The 21,428-nt window shown below is 34.6% G+C and overlaps 1 protein-coding gene across 4 annotated transcripts in view; it reads right to left on the reverse strand.

Annotated features, from left to right (window-relative positions):
- The window catches only part of LOC149778538 (superkiller complex protein 2-like), a 120,577-nt gene that overhangs the window by 25,154 nt on the left and 73,995 nt on the right, over positions 1-21,428 (reverse strand). For all 4 annotated transcript variants that reach the window (XR_016415521.1, XM_089939434.1, XM_089939436.1 and 1 more), the window contains 7 exons: positions 20,238-20,384; positions 16,947-17,028; positions 15,332-15,544; positions 12,649-12,759; positions 10,448-10,678; positions 9,111-9,386; positions 1,996-2,390 (listed from right to left, as the gene is read on the reverse strand). Coding sequence is in view for 3 of the 4 variants with exons in the window: in XM_089939434.1 (XP_089795560.1) it covers positions 1,996-2,390; positions 9,111-9,386; positions 10,448-10,678; positions 12,649-12,759; positions 15,332-15,544; positions 16,947-17,028; positions 20,238-20,384 (1,455 nt within the window). In the remaining variant the exon portion in view is untranslated. The remainder of the gene's footprint in view (positions 1-1,995; positions 2,391-9,110; positions 9,387-10,447; positions 10,679-12,648; positions 12,760-15,331; positions 15,545-16,946; positions 17,029-20,237; positions 20,385-21,428) is intronic.

Below are 21,428 nucleotides of genomic sequence, written 5' to 3' on the forward strand. Positions count from 1 at the left end.
GAACAAGTGTTCTTTAGATACAATGTGACTATGCATCTGAAATTGGAAAATAAAATTACTAAATGCTGTCCATTATGAATTGGTGTTCTTTATATCCAGGGTGACTATTTAAAACTGGGGTACAAAATTCCTAAAGAATACCCTATGCAAAACAGATGTCCTTTATATCCAGGGTCACTATTTAAAACTGGGGTACAAAATTCCTAAAAGATGTCCTATGTAAACAGGTGTCCTTTATCTTCAAACTGACTATTTAAAACTGGGGGTACAAAATTCCTAAAAGATGTCCTATGTAAACAGATGTCCTTTATATTCAAGGTAACTGTATTTTAAATTAGGGAATACAATTCCTGAATGTCATTCTTCATGAACATGTGTCTTTAATATGCAGGGGTACTATATATTTGAATTTACATTTAGGAATTTTGTACGATTTCTGAACAGGTATACTTAATATGCTGGGTGACTATGTACTTGAAATTAGGGACAAGAATTCATAAATGTCAATTCTTTATGAACATGTATCCTTTTTATCAAGATAACTATATATTTTAAATTAGAAAACAAAATATATCATGTCGCTCTCTACATACATAAATCCTTATTATATACAATGTTTCTGCCAGGATTAACAAAATTTGGTCCAATTGGCACTCTTCATGTGATAAAGCAGGCCATTGGTTGTTGTTGTTGTTATAGGATTTAACACCATTTTTCAGCAAAAGATAGGCTATACATTGCAGCCAGTATAAATGGTGGAGGAATAACCAGGGAAAACCCCAGAAATAACCAACGACCCATGAGAAGCTAATGGCAAGCTTTCTCACATACCCACATTGGCCGAGCCTGTGACTCAAGTCCATGGAGACAGGTGAGATAGCAGTGATCTGCAATGTTGAGTGCTCTAGACCACTCAGCCACTCGGGGTCTCTGCAGGCCATTGGTGTAATCATAATGCACCAACTGCATAATGTAAATGCAACTGAAAAAGATCACTTGATGGATTTCATTCATTTTCACAAAAACAAATATTGATAACTTCTGACACTGCTTGATCTGCATCAGATTAAAGATTTTTCAATAATGCCTTTTTCGCTTCGGTTGATCCATGATTGGCACATTAAATCTCTTTTCTTGTGTGACTTTGTCATTATACATGCAAATCCCGCAAGGGCACATCCTGGCTGAAACTCTATTTACAGGGTGATTTTGTATTTGAAAATTAGGAAATAAAATTTGTAAATGTCATGATTTATTAACAAGTGTCCTTCGTATAAAGATGTCTGTTAAGCCAGATTTATTTTTTAGGTTCTATGCAAGAGTAACTGTTTGCCCATCTAATGTAAATAGTCTCTACCCTGGGCCTCTGGTTTACTCCTTAAGACCACTTGATACCAAAATCAGAGCTGCTGAGGGTACTGTGAATTCATTTTAAATACGTCTTTTTAGAATTATCTCATGGTTTTGCAACAATTTTGTTAAAAGCAAAAGTATACAGTGCATGTAATATATGGAGTTTGGTTAAAATATGTAGTGTAGATTTTCCTTTTTTTATTACTGTCACATTAACCTTTGACCTACTGAACCCAAAATCAATTGGTGTCTCTCTTGCCTCAGGTGCAAGCCATCCACAAAGTCTGAAAAAGGTAGATGGTGCAAAACTAAAGTTATTGTTTTAAAATGAAAAAGGTAACAGATGGACGGATGGGCATCATAACATTATACACTCTATATTTCAGAATGTGTATTAACCAAAAATAAATAAACTTTCACAGTTACTTAAACTTGTGTCTGGAAAAATGGAATATATTGTCTGCACAGATGGATTATCGGGTTTCAGACATAAAATACTGTTGTGGATAGCAATCTTGAAATCCCCCCCCAAAAAAAAAGTTTACCCAAAATGAAATATATTTCATGGCACATTAGACTAATACAACTTGTGCAGAATATACCGAATTGATCTTTAATACATACAGATCACTGATTACTCACTTGAACCTTGGTTGACTTCTCTTCTTGAAATCATTTATAATTTTATCAACTTCGACTTTTATTGTCTTTGTGGTAATGACACTAATCTGGTCACCACTGAGATCAACAACATCATGCCAGCAAGGGCCTTCCGGAATAAATAACCCCACGTTAGTCATTGGCTGAACATCATTGCTGAAGTTAATTTTGCCTTTGTCTTCATCAACATTTTCCTTGGTGTTTTCTTTAACGTTTTTATCACATATCACAAGACAGGTGAAAAGTTTTTCATTTTTCAGTCCTAAGAAGAACTTCAAAACAACACCAAGGGCATTTCTGTGAGAATCATTATTAACAACCACCACTCGACCAGGTGACAAGGCCTTCAAAGCTGTTGGATGAGTAATGACCACACTCTGAAAAGGAAAATTGACATTTGTAAATAATTAATTATTTAATCATTAATTACTTACATGTACAGTAAAACCTGTCTTAAGCAACCTCTGCTTTAAGGAACCACCTGTCATTTACAACCATAATCAAAATGCACAAATCAATTTTATTATATTATGCCTATCATGAGAATCCACCTGAGGAATGGTACCAGTGACCATGAATTTAAGGAAAAATATGCAATTCAACAGTGCTATCCTTGACCAAATCACAGACCACTAACCCTGATTTAATCCTTTGTAAACATGGCTACTTAGGAGAGTCCTCCAACCATATGCAGAGTATTCTAAACAACAGTGCTAAGAATATCTGTATAGAAAAAAACAGACAAATACCACTGAACTTTATTTAATCCTTTGTAACCACAACAGCTTAAAAAGTAAAGAAAGTTTAAAACAAAAACAAAATGAGGCTGTCTACCAGTTTCCTAAATTTGGCAGGACATGCAGGTAAGTGTCATTTCTTACAGACTGTAAACTAGGCTTCAGCACATGTCACTAACTATCAGTGTAGTGTTGAGGTCATGTGACCAGTTCAGATTAACCATTCTTCCTTTAATGGAAAAAGTCCTGGAAGAATTGAGTCAGTTCAGATGTTTGTATTGTTTCTTTAATATTTATGAAAATGCAATATACACCAATAATTTCATTATAAGAAATCTTTCTAAAATACTTCAATGTGGCAGTACAGAATATAATTTATCTTTAGAGATAATCCATAATGCAAGGGGTGAGTTCTTTGTCTACATCATTAATACTAGTTTGGGAGATTCGTTGTCCTGATTTTATTTGTCACTGTTAAAGGGTTGTGTTCTTTGTCTCATTTACAGTAATTACAAACAAAGCTTAGAACTGTGTCTGGGCAGATGATGCGCGAGTCAGACTGGGTCTGTGATCTTATGTTTGAGATCTTACAAACTGAGATCTAAGACAAATCATTTGTGATAATCACATAAACAGGTGAACCAAGATAATGAGATCCACAGTGAGGAAACCCAACAGGAGAAGGAATTAACACACTGAGGTATGATTTTCTGAAAGGATTAAAGGCATCACTGAGGTCGTTTTGGAAAACATTTGTGGCAGGGCATAATAATACATTAAATGTCATTTCTTATTCTTAAATATACTACCGGTACTCAGGGACCTACTCTGTCTAATTACCCGAGGCTGAGAAATTTTATATAATGAAATAAGCCGCCCTCCAAACCCAATTTGGCCTTAAATAACCGTTCAGATTATTTTCTCCAGTCAATCATGTATAAAAAGATCATATTATGTAAACTGCTTGTGTTGCTATGGATACAAAATTATTGGTATACTGAATTATTATAACAAGAGGCCCAGGTGGTCCTGAAATTGCTCACTTAGCTGACATGTGCCTAATAACCAAGTGCAAAAAACAGCATTAGCAAAGAGATCTATGGCAATAGGATGCTTTTCGTAGAACTTTTTTATAACATTACTGATTGCATCTAATGATAATAACTATTTCAAGATTTCTCTAGATTTTATATAGTCACACGTACTTAACTGCACAGCAGCATCATTTGACTAATACTATAAGGCCTCTGTACCAGAATGCTATCAAAGTTAGTCAACTCTGTTCCACACCATTACGATCAAGTTCTTTATGTTTCTCAATTTTCAGCAAAGGTGACCATATTTGATGGTGGATCAGCATCATTTGTATAAATATGAAGGGCTTTCAAGTTAAGATGCTTTCTCCAAAATTCTGTTAAGTGCTTTTTTCAGATATTTTTTAAAAAGTCTATTTTTCCTAACAGCAAATTTTGTATGGCAGCTTGGCATCATTTTGCACAAATTTATAAGCCATTTATGCCAAGATGCTTTCCATTAAATCTAGTCAAATTCTCTGATATAGTTTTTGAAATGTTACTTATTACCACTCCAGTGGCCTAATGGCTAGAGCATCATCGGATACAGAAGGTCGCGGGTTTGAACCCCGGCCAAGTTATACCAAAGACTTATAAGAATGGTCCTAGCAGCTGCCTTGCTTGGTGCTCAGCATTAAGAGGTTAGCATTAGGACTGGTCAGCCTGATGTCAGGATAATGTGTCTGGGTGGGACATCATGCTACATATCTCTGGCATGATGCTCCAGTGTTAGACATCACTATAAACTGTCACACAAAACACACACACACACTGAAATGTTATTTAAAGATACTGTATTTTTAGTAATGACTGCCATATTTTGTTGGCAAACTGACTTCAAATGCACAAAATTATTTCTCATATCTGGTCTAACTCTGCTGAGAAGTTTCTGAAAGTCATTTAAGGTTTTTAATTTTTTTTAGTAATTGTTGCTCTATCTGATGTTGGACTGACTTCATTTGCATAAATCTGAATGAATAGCCTTTGCATCCGGATGAAATCCTATTTGGTCAAAAAAGGTTTTTGAAAAGAAGTCATTAAAAATATGTTTCTATTTCTAATTTAAGTAAAGGTGGTCATGTCTGATCGTACATCTGCATGATTTTATTTAGAAATTTAAAACCATCTATGCCAGGATACTTTAGTCTCACTTGGTCAGATTCTATTAAGTGGTTTGTGGTTTTTCTATTTTAGTAATGAGGCCATATTGAATGATTGATCATCATCCACTGAAGAAATATGAAAGGCTTAAATGCCATGCTCACTCTAAAATCATACACAAATCAGTCATGGATTTTTTGGACCAGAATATTTAAACAGGATGACAGACAAAGCATGCTGGATGATGCAAAAAGGACCATTCATTAGCTCACTTGGTCTTAGAACCCGGTGAGCTAAAAAGGAGAGCAATTCTGATTTGACATCATTGTGACCTGCTAAATTTTTGCAAGTTCAACCCACTCCTGAAGAAGGATTGAAGGAAAGAATGATGAAAAAATATAAAAGATTTATCATATTTACCATATATACTCACATATAAGCCCATATGCGTATAAGCCGACCCCCCAAAACTGAACAGGTATAGACATTAAAAAGTGCATGACCCACGTATAAACCGACCCACAACTTTGAGACATCTCAATATGCATGAGGTAAGTTCTAAATGCGTTTATTTAAGCAAACTTATATTTAATAAAAATTACATGTATACTTAAGTAATTTATTTAATTTTCTGTTTTCTTATTGTTTCTGCATAATTTATAGTTGTGTATAATCTGATCGAACGATGACAAGAATTTAGCAATCACGAGTTGCTGTAACACTACCTTTCCCTTTTGACTTGATTATTTTTTGTTTATGCATTATTGCATTGGACATTTTATATCAGTGCACCAGTAATTACATTTTGCTTTGCTTTGAAATTGTAAATATCTAACTCATTAAAATGTAATCCCAGTTTGACAACAAAATGAACGACAATACGGTTCAATTCAACACTTGCAATTCGGTTACTGTACGCATTTATATAATGGTGCCACCGCATGTACATTGTAGGTCTGATTGCGTGCTGAATTAAGCACATCCCATGGAGTCAAATCATGGGTACCATTGTGCTAAATTTTAATGATATTTCCAAAACACAATAATGAAGTTTCATAAATAATGCTTCGAAAATTATGCTAATACTGTAAAAGATGTGTTTTACTTTGCTTTGATGTAAGCAACCTTACATCGTACCTGTCAACTTTCACGCCAGGAAGGAGAAAAAAACCTCCCAAATTTTGGGGTCGCTCCACGCCTACCTCCTGATTTCACATCCTCCGATTTTTGCAAAGATCTCTCGATTATTACATTATGTCTTCGATTTTTATTTCTTCTAAACAAGAAAAGTCCTACATGTTCTGCTGTATTACCTGTGAATTATTGTTGTGACAAAATAATTACTTTACTAGAAAGAATTCACTTCTTCACTAACAGAATGTTAAGTTTAAACAGTATTCAAGTAAATTAATGATTTTTTTTATTCTACAACAATAAAAAAATTTAAAAAAACAACAAAAAAAAGTCATCCACAATTAATTTCAATCCCAATAGTGATCACTATGAATGCTAAAACTCCATATGCTATAGCACCATTCCCATGAAAGAAACTTACACGAGTGAACACCTGGCATTTTTATACTGTATATAACAATGTTAACTACCACGGTTAAATTAAAAGATGGAATGAAAATGCATACCACTCAGCAAATGTGTCATCAAAAAACTAATTCATAATACATATTTTATAATAAACAATACTAAATGCTTTACAAGTTGATAATAAAGGAATAAGGCTTGATATACTAAGAGGGGAAAATAGTTGCCACATGTAAGGTACCATGAAGCTGTCTATTTTGGTACCTTTAGTTCAACAATAGTGTAGAACATGGTTTCTTTGAATTATGACGGAGGGCCATTCATTTTCACAATGTAGTTGCATCATTAAGGATTAACTTTTAATTAGTCACGCTAGCTTTCTTGCTTGTTTAAGACTAATCTTTAGCTATTGTGCAGTTTGACCACAGCTGACCAGAATATGAAACTAGGGCAGGACCTGGGAGAAAATATGTCACATCACAGGGAGAAACGGTGAGTATTTTTGCAAATTTCACGCATATTGGACCAGGATCATCGATCAATATAAAGTGAAAACAAAGCTTTAAAAATGCCACAAAAAAGACTCCCGATTTTAGGTCCCAATCTCTTTTTTGTAATATTCTGTCTCCCTACTTGGCTTTTGAAAAGTTCATAGGTATGCCTTACACCCCGTTTTACAAAATTACGGTAATCGTGCTAATATTATGGAGTAAAAGGCAATTACACATCAGTGTATTGGTATAGTTGCCAGTCAAAATTCCCTCTTAACACAAGCCAGTTTCAGGGTTTTAATGATTAACTGGCCTGTACTGCTGTCGCAAAATGAAAGACAAATTTGCCGATTATCAACAAAAGAGACGCCGAAACATCAAGCTTTCCATTGTGTGGAAAGTTATGATGTCTGTTCAGTCAAAGCACCAAACTAAAATTGACTGATGTTGATCTTAGTTGATCTCTATGAGAATTTTAGCCTTTATTATTACCACTCCTCCTGAACATGTAAATTATGCTGGTTATGTGCCTTGTACAATTAAACATGCATACCTTTTTAAAATATTACCTCAATTTGTTGTTGTTGTTGTTGTTGTTGTTGGGTTTAACGCCATTTTTCAGCACACGATAGGCTATATATGGCGGCCAGTATTAATGGTGGAGGAAGAACCCGGGAAAACCCCAGAAAGAACCACCGACCCACGAGAAGCTACTGGCATGCTTTCTCACATACCTACATTGACCTCAATTTGTAGGATCGCTTATATCATTGAAAATGAGTAACTCGTGAGCACGTGATTCAACGTAAATGAAACAGCTATTAAGGACTAGCTGAAATATTATATGGAAGAATTCAATTTGGGTGAAGTAATGAATAAAGCAAAATCTGCATCTGATATGATTAGGAATAAATAAGGATTTAACCCTTTATCTCATAGAGCATAGAGGCAAAGTGCAGCTCGCTATAAATAGAACACGTTACCTAGTCGACCGCATACTCATAGCTTGCCTGTGAAATATTAAGCAATGTAGTGTATGTTACGTTTAACAGCAATTATAACCATTTTACATTTTTGGTACACATCTATTATATGTGGAACAATTTAAGAGCAAAGTCCGATTGTTATAGCTGTGTAATTATTTATCATGGAAGAATTTGTTATGTGCTTTAAAATCTGGAGAGAACTCGCTCACCGTCATGTCAGTGAGGCCGTGTGACCAACTGTTGCTGCCATTTCTCATACTCGAAATTTACAAGTTTTTCGTCTGTGTCTACATCACTAAGTCATCTAAATTTGATAATTTATAAAAACTAATTGCAGCCTATATCAGTATCAGAGCCTTTACCTAGAATATTGAATCTTTCATAGTTGTGATTCTAATCATGAAAACTTCGTAAGTATTGAATGAAATCTGCAACCGCCATTTTGGAGAGTGGAGATTGCGACCCAGTTACTTTAAATAGCAGATATCGACCAGTACATAAACAGTGACCACGTGATCTGACGTAATTGTCATTCGCTGAGATGAATGTAGTATCTAATAAGGGGTTTTCCCTGAAGGTGGCACTACGAAAACCGGCTTAAAATGACTGATGTTTACAGCCGATGTCAAAAGGCACTTCCATGGGACTTTTGTAGAAGTGTCAAAAGTCGCTTCGATGCGACTTTTGTAGAGGCGTCCAAAGACGGTTGTATGAGGTAAAGGGTTAAGTGATGCTATGCATGCTTTGCAAAGTGTAAGTACTGTACATTATAGTTCAGCCTGGTCTCCCGCGCAAATTATGAAGTCTATATTTACCTTTATTTAATTTCATCTTGGAGAAAAAAGAAAATATGCACGGGCAAAATAATAACAAAACCAATGATAGTACTTTATAAAAGTTTAATAAATGTTGGGTTACCGAAATTTTTTTTTTTTTACATGCCTATATCTTAGGACACGGAACAAATTACTGTTTCTTGTCCCAAGATTTATATCCGTTACAGTAGTCAACAAAAAGATCTAAAAACTCAAGTTTAGACATTGACCCGCAGATAAGCCAACCCCTTCTTCCAGGCCTTTAATTTTTCGTAAATTATTTGGCTTATACGCGAGTATATACGGTATCCAATTTCTCTCTAACTGATGGGGGACAACAATATAATACATTTACCTGCAGGTGCTCCTTCAAATGTTTGTAATCTCTACATGCTTCCCAATAAGCTTCAAGATCAATGGCACACATGTAACACTCTATGTCTTGCATGTCTTTCAGCTTTATCTGCAGTTCATCTAATGCCTGCTTGTTCTTGGACATGTCCTTCTGACTGTGGTATTCAGAGAAGCTCCTCTTGATCATATCCTCAACTCGGAGTTTCTCCACTCGAAGTAAGTTCAGAATCATGGAATATGTCAGTCGGAACTGTGACTCCAACTTGGTAGGCTTGCCCTTAAACAGGGAACAAATTATAATCCACTACTATCATTGCAAATATCCATTTGTGTGAAGATCCTGTTTCTATGGAGAAAACCCCCCAATGAGAATGATTTCTTGCAGGTCATTCCATCTTTAAACAATTTACCATATAAATTATATTCATTTATTATAAATTTACAAGCTTATAAACTAAAACTGTTGTTCAAAACTGCCAAACTGGTCAGTTCATTTATAGACCCTCCAGTACATATTTTTGTTTGCAAAATAGGTTTCTATAATATCATCTTTGTATGATACATAACATCCATCCATATACAATCAGCTAGCTGTACCTTTGTTCTTTCTAAGTTATTTTATACATGTCTAATTAGTTTTTCTAATATAATTTAACCTAATTTGGCACAAAAAAACTATATGTAGTTCTCAGCAATTTTCTGAAAATGAGTAAACAAAACCAGAAAATTTTATAAGGTTTTTTGTGTGTGCTCAACTCCTCATCCCCCAACCCCGATCTTCGTAAGTCAAAATGTATGGAAAAGAATCTTCACTTATATGGGTAATATAAGGGTGATTACATGCAGTACCTAAAAATGATGTTAACCTGTTAACATGCCTGGAAATGGATTTCTGAAATGACCATAATGGCAGCATATTGGATTTAGGAACAAACAGACATCATAATAAATCTTTCAGTGAAAATCCAATGTCAATATCATCATCCATTTAGGAATAGCAGCAATAAATATTGAAATGACAGCCATGGTGGGCATATTGACTATCTGTAGGGAACCATTTTCACTTTCAACTAACTACTGTATTTTACAGAGTCAACTATTTTATAAAGAGGGTGAAGTTTTAAAAAATATAAATCAAATAAAAAAGAAGTTGCTTTTTATGTATGTTTCTAAGTCCGTAAAAGAAAGTTTTATAATTAAAAACAACACATGATTAAGACATTTAAGATAATTTCAATGGATTCAATTGAGAATTAAGGCAGCTATCAATATGTGCCAAAGTGAAGTCGGCTTCACAGATATCTCACTAGCTGTTAAAACAAAGGTAAGAACTTTTACCAGCATCATTTTATGCAGATCAGCCATTTCTGGGATATCCCCCTTACACAAAATAATGACTGTGCCAGTAGTGTCAAGACCACGCCTTCCTGCTCTGCCTGCCATCTGGACATATTCCCCGGGAACAAGGTTGCGGAAATTAGATCCATCATGTTTTCTGATGGAATCAAACACAACAGTCTTAGCGGGCATGTTCACACCCATGGCAAATGTCTCAGTGGCAAACAGAATCTGAAACAATGAATTGAAGAATGCTGTAATGTTCATATCTGTAAATCAAATATGAACAGACCTATACCATAATACAGCTTTCCCTTGTTATAATGCACTGTATTATAATGCAGGTGTGGACAATAATGCAGTTCTCCCTTGCTGTAATGCTCTGTCTTATAACAAGGATGGACCATAATACATCTCTCCCTTGTTTTAATGCCCTTTATGATAATATAGGCATAGTCTATAATACAGTTCATTTTTGTTATAACAGGTGGTGACCATAGTATGGCTCTCTCTTGTTACATTTTTGATATAACACAGGTATCAACTATAGTATGGCTCTCCCTTGTCATAATTCCTGTTGTTATAACATATTTGTTGACCATAGTACAGCTCTCCCTTGTTATAATTCATTTTTGTTACAACAAAGGTGTTGACCATAGCATAGATCTCCCTTGTTATAATTCATTTTTGTTATATCATATGTGTTGATCATAGTACAGCTCTCCCTTGTTACAATTCTCCCATACTTGTCTTGAAAAACATCATCATCTGTCGAATATTGGAAAGCCTTTATGACATGACGCTGTCAAACTTTGTCAAATTTTAACTGGTATTTCTTTTAAAGTTGTTAAATACGTTTCTATTCTAGCAATGGTGGCCATATTTGATGGCCGATTGGCATCATTAGCATAAATCTGAAAAGCCTTCAAGATAGGGCACTTTGTGTAAAATTTGGTCAAATTGTGTTCAATAGTCTGTGAGAAGTTCTTGAGAAAACATTAGCAAGTTGTTATAGGATTTTCAAGCTGTAAAAAAACTGGCCACATAATGAGAAATTTAAACCATTTGCAAAAAAAAATGAAAGCCCATCGTTTCAGAATGCTTTCTACCAAATTTGATCAAATTCTGCTCAGTAGTTTCTAAAAAAAAAAGGCAATTCATAAGTTTTTCTATAAATAGTAATGGTGGCTATATCTGATGCCTGATTAGCATCATTTCTACAAAACTGAAATCCCCTCATGATGTCTTCTGTCAAATTCTGTTCTGTGGTTTCAAGAACAAGTCATTTAATGAATTTTATATTTTGGTAATCATGGCAATTTTTATAGTTGGATTGACATCTTTTCTTTTAAAGCCTTTCAAACTTGGATGTTTTCCATCAAATTTGGTCAAATTCTGTTGAATACTTAAGAAATGCTGTTCCAAGATTTTCCTATTTTCATAATTGTGGCCATATTTGATTGTAGATCAGTATTATTTATAAAAACATAAAAGACCTATATGGAAGGATGGTTTAATTTGGTGAAATTCTGTCAACAGTTTTTAAGATGAAGTCATATGAAGATCTTTCTAATTTTATAAATGGTGGTCATATTTGATTATGGATTAGCATCACTTATACAAATTCAAAAGCCCTTCATGCCAGGTTTGGCCTGATATGGTACAGTTGATTCTGAGAGGACTGAAAATATCAAATGTTAAATGATACATCACAGACAGAATCATACCACAGGCTTATTTAGCATTACGCCCAGGTGAGCTAATGATATAAAAATATAATGTTCTTTCTTTTATGTATGTAAAAGTGACAATACTTTCACAACAGTTTGTTACATCATCTACAAGTTAATATATGATAGACGAAAACCAATGTACATTTCAGAAGACAAAAATACTGAATTTGATACAACACCACGTTTGAATTAATCACATAATTGCTGAACTGTATTGTTGTAACTAGAATAAACTCAAACAAAGAAACAGTTGGTATTTGTTTAACCCATTCCAGTGTATTAGGAACTGATAAAGTTTTAAACAGACTTGACACTACTGCAGGTTACAAAGCAACAAAATAGAGATTTAAATATAATATGCTCCTACCATGTCAAAATGACTTGTGATAAAATGTGTTAACTAAATTAGAACTGACTATATTAGAAACAGAATTTACTGTAACAAGTCCTCTCTGAAGGAGAATTTACCTTAACAAGTCCCCTCTGAAAGAGAAGCTCCACAACCTCCTTGAGAATGGGGAGGATGCCACTGTGGTGTGCACCCAGTCCTCGTTTCAAAATGTCCTCCATCTGAGTCACCTGGTAATCAAAATGATGTCTTGTAAATCCAGGAATTGATCCATTAAAAGGTAGATATATAAAGCAAGGTCATCAATCAATATACAGGACACTGTGATGGATGTATAAAGCAAGATCATCAATCAATATACAGAACAGTGTGATGGATGTATAAAGCAAGGTCATCAATCAATATACAGGACACTGTGATGGATCTATAAACAAGGTAATCAATCAATATACAGAACAGTGTGGTAGATGTATAAAGCAAGGTCATCAATCAATATACAGGACACTGTGATGGATCTATAAACAAGGTAATCAATCAATATACAGGACACTGTGATGGATGTATAAAGCAAGGTCATCAATCAATATACAGGACACTGTGATGGATGTATAAAGCAAGGTCATCAATCATTATACAGAACAATGTGATGGATGTATAAACAAGGTAATCAATCAATATACAGAACAGTGTGGTAGATGTATAAAGCAAGGTCATCAATCAATATACAGAACAGTGATGTGATGTGATGTATAATGCAAGGTCATCAATCAATATACAGGACACTGTGATGGATGTATAAACAAGGTAATCAATCAATATACAGAACAGTGTGGTAGATGTACAAAGCAAGGTCATCAATCAATATACAGGACACTGTGATGGATGTATAAAGCAAGGTCATCAATCAATATACAGAACACTGTGGTAGATGTATAAAGCAAGGTCATCAATCAATATACAGGACAATGTGGTAGATGTATAAAGCAAGGTCATCAATCAATATACAGAACAGTGTGATGGATGTATAAAGCAAGGTCATCAATCAATATACAGGATACTGTGATGAATGTTAAAGCAGGGTCATCAATCAATATATAAGACACCGATGAATCTGTGAATAATCAGGACACTGATAGCTGCATAAAGCAAGGTTGTCAATCAATATACAGGATAGTGTGACAAATATATAAAGCAGGGTCATCAATCAATATAGAGGACACTGATGAATCTATAAAGCAATGTCATCTGTGAATAATCAGGACACTGATAGTTGCATAAAGCAAGGTTGTCAATCAATATACAGGATAGTGTGACAAATATATAAAGCAGGGTCATCAATCAATATAGAGGACTCTGATGGATGTATAAAGCAAGGTCATCAATCAATATAGAGGACACTGATGGATGTATAAAGCAAGGTCATCAATCAATATACAGGACACTGATGGATGCATCAAGCAAGGTCATCATTCAATATACAGAACAGTGTGGTAGATGTATAAGGCAAGGTCATCAATCAATATGCAGGACACTGAGGGATATATAAAACAAAGGTCAAACACACTACAAGAAACACATAGTAACGGTACTCATGCTCACATAGGATTGACCAGCGACCTCTGAACTTGGTAGCATATCGCACACTCAGTCATTCGTTTAAAAGTCTTCAGTGAAAATCTCATGTCAATATGACTTTCTGTTCATGTGATGTAGCGATAACAAGATTTTCAAAAGGCTGCTGTCACAGTGACAGCCTTTTATTATTTGTTTCTTAATGAGTAATTCAACATGATAACAAGTCTTTCAGTGAAAACCCCCTATTTAAATGACCATCTATTCAGAAGGAGTAGCAATAACTAGATTTCCAATATGGCCACTATGGTGGCCATATTGGAAGACCAAGAAACCCATTTTCAATTAAGACCAACAAGAGATCATATGAATTCTGGTCAAAAAGCCCATGTAGATAATAATTTTAATTCAAGAGGCATAAATGTGAACCTTCCAGACAGGAGGGCTTTCCTTCCAAGATGAAGGATTTCTAGTGTCCCTCCCAGCACTCACTGAATTCTTCCATGTAAGAAAAATTATAATTGAATTTTTTTTTCTTTCACACCTCTCCTCCAGTATAATATATGTACAGTAATATTGCCTGTGATGACATGAATGTGAACTGGCTTAAGCACAGCAAGATGATTTAGTTGCTAATTTCAAGCAGCATAAAATAATTAACACCCCATTGATTCTTTCAGCATGGTTGGCTGGCTTCAGCATTTTAAGTTTGTCAACATGGATTATACTATCTGTGATCATAAGTAATACTGAAAGGATTAAAGAGATTGACTGATTAAGGTTGGATTACTAAAGAACTCAATCCGCGTAAAACAGGGTCTGTTTGGCTTCAGTGTTTAAAGTTTGTCTTTTGAAACCAACAGTCTGAATGATATTTTGAAAATCGCATGATTTGTCAAACTGATTTCTCTGTTCTCTCAAGCAGAAGAATAGGAGTAATGAAGACTATTTTCAGAATAACAGGCTGTGGCAGCCATAATGGGCATCATGGTTAGTCAGAACCAAATAGACAACATAAGAAGTCTTTTAATGAAAATTCCATGCTGACATAACTACCCGTTCAGGTAACAAGATTTTCAAGATGGCTGCTGTATTGGCCATATTGGATGTCTGAGCAGCACCATTTTCATTCATGAGCAACAACACCATGGGACGAATATGTGTATAAAGAAAGTTTCATGGCAATCCACCAAGAAGTTTAAGGGGAGTCGTGATAACAAACTTTCTTACTTGTGGAAGTTCCTTGTCAGATCCCTTCAGCCGACTGATGGATTTGTGGAAGAAAATGTGAATCTCACTTTTCTCAGTGGCTGTTGTTAGATCCAGTGTATTCAAATTCCCAACTAACTCATCGATTCTCTTTTTTGAGAAAACAAATGCCACTACAGGTAACTTTTCCTTCTTTTTAAGCATGTCTACCAAGGATAACCAAATATTCTTTTCCTGAAAGAAAAAATACAAAAATAATATACTCGTTGTGTCAGATACAGTAAATAATGATGAAATAGCTTTCTCATTTTACATCGATATATTTTTTAACGTGACTAACATTACAGTCTATATATAGTGAAAATACAAAACTTCACATCTTGGCCTTTTATGCTTCATTTTGTGTGACTAGAGAATTATTACTGAGCAAGAAAAACAGTATCTTGTGATGTAAAGCAATAAATGGAAACTGCTTTACCATCCAGAGATGGAAATTATTTTTTGTCTAAGGCATGTATCTCACCACCATTTGCTTCTTTATGAAGTTACACCTCCTGTCACACCTCATCAACAAAAGCTGCAATCTCAGTATGAGCATTGCTCTATCTCAATTGTTTTATAGTTGAAGAAGATTAAATAGCTAACAAAATATAATTTATTTTTTGCAATAGAATACTTCATTCCATGCTACTATTCTTGTATTTAATCAGTGATATTATTTATGATCAATATGAGAAATCCAAGGTGAAAAGGGGCTGGGGGATGTTTAAAAGGTGCTTTAACCTTCTAAATTTTGATTGAGGAGCAATTCTGATCTATCATAAAAAGAATACTTTTTTTCCTGGATAATCTCATCTTATGGTACCAAAAAAAATGTCACTTTCACTAATACCTCATTTGTTTGTAATACAGAATGAATTACATCCTGTATTCACACATGAACTGAAAATATCCCCTAAATATAATGAATAAAACAATAACAACCTGGAAAGTAACGTGATTACTTAAAATTGACTTTTCTTTCTTCAAAATATATATTTTATTATTTCTGGGCTGCTAAAACATATGATTTCAAGTCACCAGCATATTGTACTCTTCAAAATTTCTCCAGTGATAAAAAGGCATGAATATACAACTTTCACTTCCTTAAAACAAAATAAGCATAACTATTTATAACCCAGGCAATGAAAGCAAAGCAAACGTTGCTAAATCTATTGATAAATCCACAAGAAATCAACAACAAGGTCAAAAGACTTGTCCTCAACTATAAATTTACCAGAAAATGATCGAAATGCAAAACCTGTTCATGATCACTGGACCGTGAAAATAAGTCACAGTGACCTCTTATGCTGGTAAATTACTCTGTAAAATCAGAGGTATCCCTGCAAAAACTAACCTAAACACAAAAAAGTACATGATCACTGAAGCATGAAAACTACGTAACAGTAACCTACAAGTGAATTTTCATTACTGTAAAGGCAATTGGATCTGCATGTGTATAGCAGAAGTTCTCCTGCACTTCATCTTCGCAGGCTAATAAATGGCATAACCTTACTGTTCACATAGGGAACAACGTGTCGCAAATGTGTCCCATTCAAAGGAAGCTGGAAGATATTTACTGACTAATGGTACAAACCTGACTAAAGTTGCCTCCCTTTTGTCCTTTGGTCACACTCTTGCTGCCCTTTTCTTGTTTTGCTTCAAGTGCCTTGCTGTACCTGATAAAATAAACATTTCATGTAAAACAATTTTCACTATTGTAGGAAAGAATCATAAATATCAACAAAAATTTATAATGGTGGTGGTGGAGGTGGTACTGTGTTGCTGTTGATGATGAATGAAACACATGGTAATATCATTGGTGTGCATGTGTGATTTGAATTTTAACAGAGCTGTAACAATTTTTCAGTCATATCACTACGATGTTTGCATTGTGACAGCTTACAGTGATGTCTAGCATTGGGGCATCATGCCACAGACATTTAGCATCAAGTCCCACCCAATCACATTATCCTGACACCAGACCAAACAATACTAACAGTGACCTCTTAATGCTGAGCACCTATCAAGGCAGCTGTTAGTACCATTTTTAAAAGTCTTGGGCACCACTCAGCCAGGGTTCGAATCTGCAGCCTCCGGCATCCAACACGGATGCTCTAACCACTAGGCCACTGGAGTTGTAAGTAACATCATTGGGCTAATGATTATCAGGGTCATAACAAAAGCTGTGAAAATTTCCAAAGTTAACTGACTGCCATTCAAAGAGATTATTTATTCAAAATGCTTTCATCTGGCAACTGAAGCCACAGTGGATCATTTGCTAAATGCATTGGACTTGTGACTGAAGTGTGTGGGTTGAAACTCGCACCACTGGATCAATCCAGACTGACTACCATGAGGTGTCTTTAGGCAAGACACCATGAGGTGTCTTTGGGCAAGACACCATGAGTTGTTTTTAAGATTACAAGTAATTACATCATTTAAAACTATTGCCTTTACACAGTATTAAGGGTAACCATAAAAAAAAATTGAAAAAAAGGCAGAGGTGGTGAGGACATGGAGGCTTCTGCCCATCTCCATTAGTAAACTACAGCTATTAGCTATGGGTGTATCACAATGGGCCCTGCTAACTACAGTTAACTCTAGGGTCTTAAACTGAAAATTGTTTGAGAAACCAAAGTTTGGAACAGATGGGCATTCAGGAGTCATGACCATTAAAAGATGGTGTAGAAATCCAACGTCTTCATGGTTTCATCAATACAAGCAACAGTCCATGTGAAGCTCTGAAGTTGACTGACAAGGGCAATAACTCACTCCAAAATGGAGTAGACAAGAGAGAACTCATACAAGGGGGCTACATCAAGATCTATCATACAATGTTCACAACAATTTTGTATCAGAATAGGTTGAATGGTTCTTGAGCTATACTGATTAGTAACAGTCAAAGTAAAGATATGAAGTTGACTGACAGGGGCTATAACTGTCAAAAATGGTATAGAGAATACAAAACCCACAAACAGTACATCTTTATCTGAGAGACAAGATTCTTAACAAATTCCATCAGAAAATGTTCATTGGTTCTTGAACTATGCTAACTACAAGACACATTCCAAGTTTCAATCTGAAGATAAAAATCAATTCAACTTGGGGCATAACTCTATCCAAAACCCATAAAGGGCACATATAAGTCTATAAGACAATATTTACACTAAATTGCATCAGAATATGTTAAATGGTTCTTGAGCTGTGCTGGGTTACAGGCAACAAAATGCTGTTAAAATATAGCTGTCAAGGGCCATAACTCTAACCAAAATGGAGTTGACAAAACAAAACCCATTACTGCCAAATCTAGGTATATGCAACAATGTTTATACCAAAGTGCATCAGAATATGTTTCAATGGTTCTAATGATGTGCCAGTTACAAGCAATATCCCATATAAAGCTATCAAGTTAATTTTCAAGGGCCATAACTCTAACAAAAATGGAGCTGACAATGAACAAATCTTAAGAGGCATATCTTGGTCAATGAAAAATGTGTGCATGAAATTGCAACGTAATATAACCGAATCCAAAATGGAGATGGCAAGACAAAATTATAAAAGGCAAATCTATGTCAATAAGAGAATGTACACACCAAACTGTATCCGAAACTTGTAAGTTGAAAGCTTATTTTAAATCCTTTTGCTTTGTATGTTAAAAGTTTAGACAATAAATATGATTAAACAAATGATTATTGAGCTATGCTGGCTACAAAGATGTAGATATAACACTGACGGAATAGGCAATGACTCCATCAAAATTAAATTTGAAAAGATAAAGCAATGGCAAATCTACATGTAATGGGCAATTCACTTTTGTGTAAGGGCTGCAGAGCCTAATTGGTTACAAGGGTGAATGGACAAACAGATGGAAGACAAAAAAGGTGTTTACGTGAGATCTTCTATTACAATGTGGGGTTCTAAAAATAGAGATAACACCTTCCTAAATTGAATAGAATAAACACAATTTGAATTGAAGTGAAAAATTAAATTTAATTACATTATATGAAACTAACTGAAAATTATAGCACCTTTTTCTTCCATGGTTTTGGATCTTTAACAGAGCACAGTGAAATGCAGAAGTATTCAAGGTCAAGGTTGCGGGTACTGAAATTGCAATTTTCAACTCACACACACAAAACACATACACACACACACACATCTGAATAGCATGAGATCTTTCCATTTCATGGAGGGTCAAAAGTCAAAATTCTTGGTGGCTGGAGCTCAAATTTTCATATAGTTTATGCATAACAATATCACATGCAATTGTTAAAATTCAGAGTCATCCGAGGTAAAATTATGACAGTTCTAATAGCTATGTTCATTCTGATGGCTATATTTTTTATATACACAGTGATCCAGATAAAACATTTCATACAATGGCTAATGACAAGTAGCTTTTGATATAAAACTCGCCCGATGTAAGAGTTTCGATGTCCTCTCTACCAATCATCATTACCCATGGGCAAGTATATCTCGTGGGACAAGAATACTTGGTAAGATTCAGACAGGCCTTGGACAGAGGGCTATTGTATTTTGGTATCACTACAAAGTAAGATAATGACTAAAAGTCTGATTGCAATCACAAAACACCAACATATCAGTCTTTCTGCTCTCATGAAATGTACAGTATTTAATCTTGCATGTAGATGCATGGCCTAATCATTCTTGAAATACAAGCTGAATAACAAATAAATAACAAAAATTATCTTCTTTTTATTAAATGATGAAAATGCACAAATCTATTTCATGGCAGCTGTACTGAAAGTGACTAGTAAACACATCAAGCTTTCTCTACATAAATACTTGCTTTTGTTGTAAATGTTTCTGTATTACAAGTAGCCATTACAAATTGTATTTTAATGAGAATCTAGAGTACTCTCACCCTTGTGTCAAGAAATTCCCCTTCTCATCCACAATCTTGAAGAGTTCATTGCTTGTTTTTCCACCACTGCCAGTAAAAAGGTAATGTTCCAGTGGTACTGGCCTTTTTGGTGTACTAATCACATAGATCTTCTTGCGTTTTGTTCTCCTGGAAAACCCAATTATAACACAATTAAATAACATGCAATTGTCACAGGATGATCCCATCTCTACATATATTAAATTATAGAGACTTTTTTTCAGATAACATTTATTTAATGATAAGCCAAAGCCCTACTTTCTAAAACAGTGTTCAAGGAAGCTGTCTAGATAAGGATGTGTATGTTTTTTTTAGTAGATACAAGGGAATATTTCTTGAGCAAAGTGGGGAACATTATATTGTCCTTAGACAATATAAAATATTCCCACAAGTAAAATATTTCCTTATATCTACTAAAAAACATTAATTTTCTTTTTCTTACATACTTTCTAGAGCAAAAATCATCAATCTGCATGGATTATTTTATACATTCCATACTAACATGATAAATGGCAGCATTACTAAACTGATAAAAAGAAGTTTTAAAATTTATAATAATTTTAGGAGAACAACCTTTATCTTATACAAGGTGATGCTTAAATTATCTATTTTGTCAAACTGATGACTCTTCAAAAATGAAAAGAGATTTTTATTTTCTTTAACATATTTCCAGCTCAGAATGATACAGCAAACATTGTTGGGGTAGGTTTCCTGTAGAAACATCGCAGTGTGGTCGCATCTGACAGATTTCAGAGAATAACATCTTTAAAGAGAGAGAGAGAGAAATATGGAAATATATAGATTTTAATAATATACATAAGGGCAGATATAATTCCTAAATGGGAAAAGAAAATAGTTTCAAAGTGAGAACACTGATGTGGCAATAAAAGTGGTATTACTACATCTGCAATATAATTTTTCTCGTACTAATGTATTTCAATATCTCATTATGAATTATGAAGTAAATATTGCATACGGTTTAACCCTAATATTTAACATCTGTGAATCTGCATAAATACGACTTCACCACACTCGCAACATAAGATGTTAGTGAGTAATTTGACTGGCAATCTTATTCAATTCATAATTTTGCATATGTTTTTTTAACTCATTCAGCCTCAGCACTGTTATCAGTATCACTGCTGCTATGCCCCAGCAGCACTAAGCTGTGTC

The sequence above is a fragment of the Sinohyriopsis cumingii genome, chromosome 17 (genome assembly GCF_028554795.1).
Source record: "Sinohyriopsis cumingii isolate HCF-2022 chromosome 17, ASM2855479v2, whole genome shotgun sequence".
NCBI lineage: Eukaryota > Metazoa > Mollusca > Bivalvia > Unionida > Unionidae > Sinohyriopsis > Sinohyriopsis cumingii.